The sequence below is a fragment of the Portunus trituberculatus genome, chromosome 1, assembly GCF_017591435.1.
Source record: "Portunus trituberculatus isolate SZX2019 chromosome 1, ASM1759143v1, whole genome shotgun sequence".
NCBI classification, from domain to species: domain Eukaryota; kingdom Metazoa; phylum Arthropoda; class Malacostraca; order Decapoda; family Portunidae; genus Portunus; species Portunus trituberculatus.
The window spans coordinates 3,485,783-3,489,494 of record NC_059255.1 but is presented as its reverse complement, the minus strand read 5'-3'; the positions used below and the strand labels follow the sequence as shown (position 1 = coordinate 3,489,494).

Sequence of the window (3,712 nt, the reverse complement as noted above, 5' to 3'; positions counted from 1 at the left end):
GAAATTCGAGACGTTAGTAAAGTTAATTGTACAAATATATTGTTGCAAAAAATCTATTAAGTGTTTATGTTCTTAATGTACTACAGAAAGTGATACAATTTCAGTTTATTAGAGAGAGAGAGAGAGAGAGAGAGAGAGAGAGAGAGAGAGAGAGAGAGAGAGAGAGAGAGAGAGAGAGAGAGAGAGACTATGTGCATGATCAGTCGCAATGAAAATAGGGAAAAAGGAGGTAAGAAGAACACGAATAAGAATAAGAAGAACAAGAGAAGGGGAAAGAAAAAAGAAAAGAAAAGGAAAATAAGGACGAACAACAACAATAAGAAGAAATGAGACAGAAAAAGAACATGAACAAGAACAAAATCAAACAGAACTCTCATATATAATAACTTGCAAAACTGTTCTTCCTTTGGCTGCAGATGGAACAGTAGAAGAAGAAGAGGAAGAGGAAGAGGAAGATATGGAGGAGGAAGAGGACGAGGAAGAAGGGAGTAAGAAGGGCCCCTCCCCCTCCTTCCCAACACTTGATCCTCTCCCTGATCCCCGCAATTGCTGCTTCAAGAGGTCAAGGAGTTTAAGGTCATTTAAGTCATTTTTAAGGCCAGGGTCACCTCTTGTAAGGTCATCCAACCTCTGTGACAGCTGCAGCGCGTGCCGTAGATCCTGAGGGTGGAGTGAGTGTTACTACTACTACTACTACTACTATTGCTGTTATTATTAGTATTACGATTAGTGCTGTTATTACTATTCTACTGCAGCTAAAAATGTTACTACTGTTACTACGGCTGCTGATACTACTACTGCTATTCTCCTGCTGCTACTACTGGTGCTTATGCTAATGCTATCACTTCTTGCACTACTGTTACTACTACTACTACTACTACTACTACTACTACAAGCATACTAAACAAGATCTAAAGATTTATATATATATATATATATATATATATATATATATATATATATATATATATATATATATATATATATATATATATATATATATATATATATGATCCCTCCTTCTGCACTTTTTTTTATTAATAATGTAAATCTTTCATAGGAATTATGAACATGTGTAGGAATTGTGGCTACCTCCTAGTTGAAAGCTCAACCGTTAGGGAACAGTTACCCCGAGAGGAAGCCTTTCCTACACTCGGACCGTGGGCAGGATTCGAACCTCATGGCTCCCAAAGCGCGTGGTGTTCCATTGTACCACTGCAGCCTCCCATCTCCTTCACCATCTACTCTTCCTCCTCTTCCAACACCACCTCCTTCATCTCCTTTATCACCTTCTTTATCACTTACCACTCCTGCTTTTACTCATTCACCTCCTCCTTGTACTACTCCACCAACCCCACCATCTCCACCATTACTTTCTTCTCCTCCTCCTTCTACCACCCTTAATACTTCCACATACCAGGAGGTCCTTTGGCAGACGCACATCCACGGAAAGGTCCCCAGCGTGGTCCCCGAGCTTGCGTAGGACGTCTGAGAGTGGTCCTGATAGCTCACCAAGACGACCACTCAACTCCTGTGTGTGTATGTGTGTGTGTGTGTGTGTTGGGGGTGGTGAGGAGAGAAAAGTGGTTAGTATAAATAGTGGTTGAGGAGGAGGAGGAGGAGGAGGAGGAGGAGGAGGAGGAGGAGGAGGAGGAGGGAAAAAGAGAAATATAAATAGCAGAACAGTAATACTAATTGCAGTAAGTGTAGTATGAAAAGTAACAATAATAACCAGAGCTACAAAAATATCAAAACAAACATGGAAAACAAAAAACATCACAATCTCCTCCTCCTCCACCATCCAATTTCACTTCCTTCATATTTCTCTACATTCCCTCACCACCACCACCACCACCACCACCACCACCACCACCACCACCACCTACCTTCATTTGTCTCCAGCTCTCTGCATACTGACGTCTTAGCAACTCTATGATGGTGGAGGTGATAGCCAGACCCACCAAGATATAAACAGTGCAAATAAGCATCACATCCGTGCGAGCTGTGGGAAAAGGATGGAAACCTATTAAAAAGGATCGAGATTCGTTTTTAAAGGGTTTAGGATTATATTTAGTGTTTTTGGAATATCAGTTTGTTTGTTTTTTTGTTTTTTTATTTTACCAGTCATATAACAATAACAACAACAACTACTGCAGCTAACACCACAACCACCACCACCACCACCATCAACACAGTAGTAGTAGCTTTTGATGTTTTTACCAGTAGCACAACCACCACCACCACCACTACTACTACGACTACTACTACGATTGCTACTACCCACCAGGCACCAGGTCTCCCAGTCCCACAGTGGTCATAGTGATAAAGCAGAAGTAAAACCCCTCAAAGAAAGACCAGTTGTCCTCCCACAGGGTAAAGAAGGCGCCGCCCACGCCCATGTAGATCAGCAGGGCACCCACCGCGCCCACCACTGCCGCACCCTTGCTACCCTTGTCTCCCAGACTCCCACACGCTGCCAACCACTGTGAGAGAGAGAGAGAGAGAGAGAGAGAGAGAGAGAGAGAGAGAGAGAGAGAGAGAGAGAGAGAGAGAGAGAGAGAGAGAGAGAGAGAGAAGAATAAGAGATAAACAATAATTGAGTAAGACAAACAATGAGAGGAGGAGAGAACAATGACAGAAACACGCACGCACACACACATACACACACACACACACACACACACACACACACACACACACACACACACCTTATCAGCCAGCCCACAGTTCACCAAGTCACGCAGCTTGAAGTAAACACGGGACACCAAGTTAGCGAAGAAGGTCCCCAGCTCTGATATGACGGAAAGAGTCACAGGAATGCCAATGAACCCGAAGAGAATGCAGAACAGACGGCCCCAGAATGTCACGGGAGCTTGATTACCGTAGCCTGAGAGAGAGAGAGAGAGAGAGAGAGAGAGAGAGAGAGAGAGAGAGAGGAATTAGTAACAAGAACATCTAAAAACAACAATAATGGCAACGATAATACCAAACACACTACGTATTTCAATTAAAATAACTCTCTCTCTCTCTCTCTCTCTCTCTCTCTCTCTCTCCAATGGTCGTCACAATGGTAGAGGCGAAGAAGACACTTTCAGCAAACTGCCAGCTGTAATTGGGCGTGGAGGGCGTGGTGACTGAAACGCCCACACCCACAGCCTCTACCAGCCTCGCCTCGTACCGCCCCAGCTCCTCCGAAGCCCTCGCCTGCAGTAGTAGAAGTAGAAGTAGAAGTAGTGATGGTGGTAATAAATTAATCTCTCTCTCTCTCTCTCTCTCTCTCTCTTACCTTGCGCATGACAAGGGAGGGCGTGGAGGCGTTGGCAAGCACCTCCAGTAGTCTGTTGCGTCCCTCGATAAGGCCCCGCGCTGCCACGGCTTGCTCCTCCACCTCGTGCGGGTGTTCAAGGGCACGAAACACCTGACGGAAAGAGAGAGAGAGAGAGAGAGAGAGAGAGAGAGAGAGAGAGAGAGAGAGAGAGAGAGAGAGAGAGAGAGAGATTAATATGTGACTTTGTTTATGTAAATGAAAATGCGTGAATATAAAGATGTTTTTGATACTACTACTACTACTACTACTACTACTACTACTACTACTACTACTACTACTTACCAGCGCCCCCCCAGCCGTGTAGAGGATGAAGAAGGAGTAGAGACCGATTTGGGATGCCGCTCCTTTTAATTTTCCAAGGCATTGCGCCCCCCACATTTTCCA

The 3,712-nt window shown here is 44.3% G+C and overlaps 1 protein-coding gene across 2 annotated transcripts in view; it reads right to left on the bottom strand.

Moving 5' to 3' along the window:
- Positions 1-245: 245 nt before the first annotated feature.
- LOC123503123 (potassium channel subfamily K member 1-like) overlaps positions 246-3,712 on the bottom strand; it is a 5,640-nt gene continuing 2,173 nt past the window's right edge. For both annotated transcript variants that reach the window (XM_045252634.1, XM_045252707.1), the window contains 8 exons: positions 3,611-3,712; positions 3,287-3,418; positions 3,054-3,204; positions 2,709-2,887; positions 2,285-2,483; positions 1,887-2,002; positions 1,418-1,531; positions 246-660 (listed from right to left, as the gene is read on the bottom strand). The exon at positions 3,611-3,712 is cut by the window's right edge. In XM_045252634.1, coding sequence (XP_045108569.1) covers positions 361-660; positions 1,418-1,531; positions 1,887-2,002; positions 2,285-2,483; positions 2,709-2,887; positions 3,054-3,204; positions 3,287-3,418; positions 3,611-3,712 — 1,293 coding nt within the window. In that variant the 3' untranslated portion in view covers positions 246-360. The remainder of the gene's footprint in view (positions 661-1,417; positions 1,532-1,886; positions 2,003-2,284; positions 2,484-2,708; positions 2,888-3,053; positions 3,205-3,286; positions 3,419-3,610) is intronic.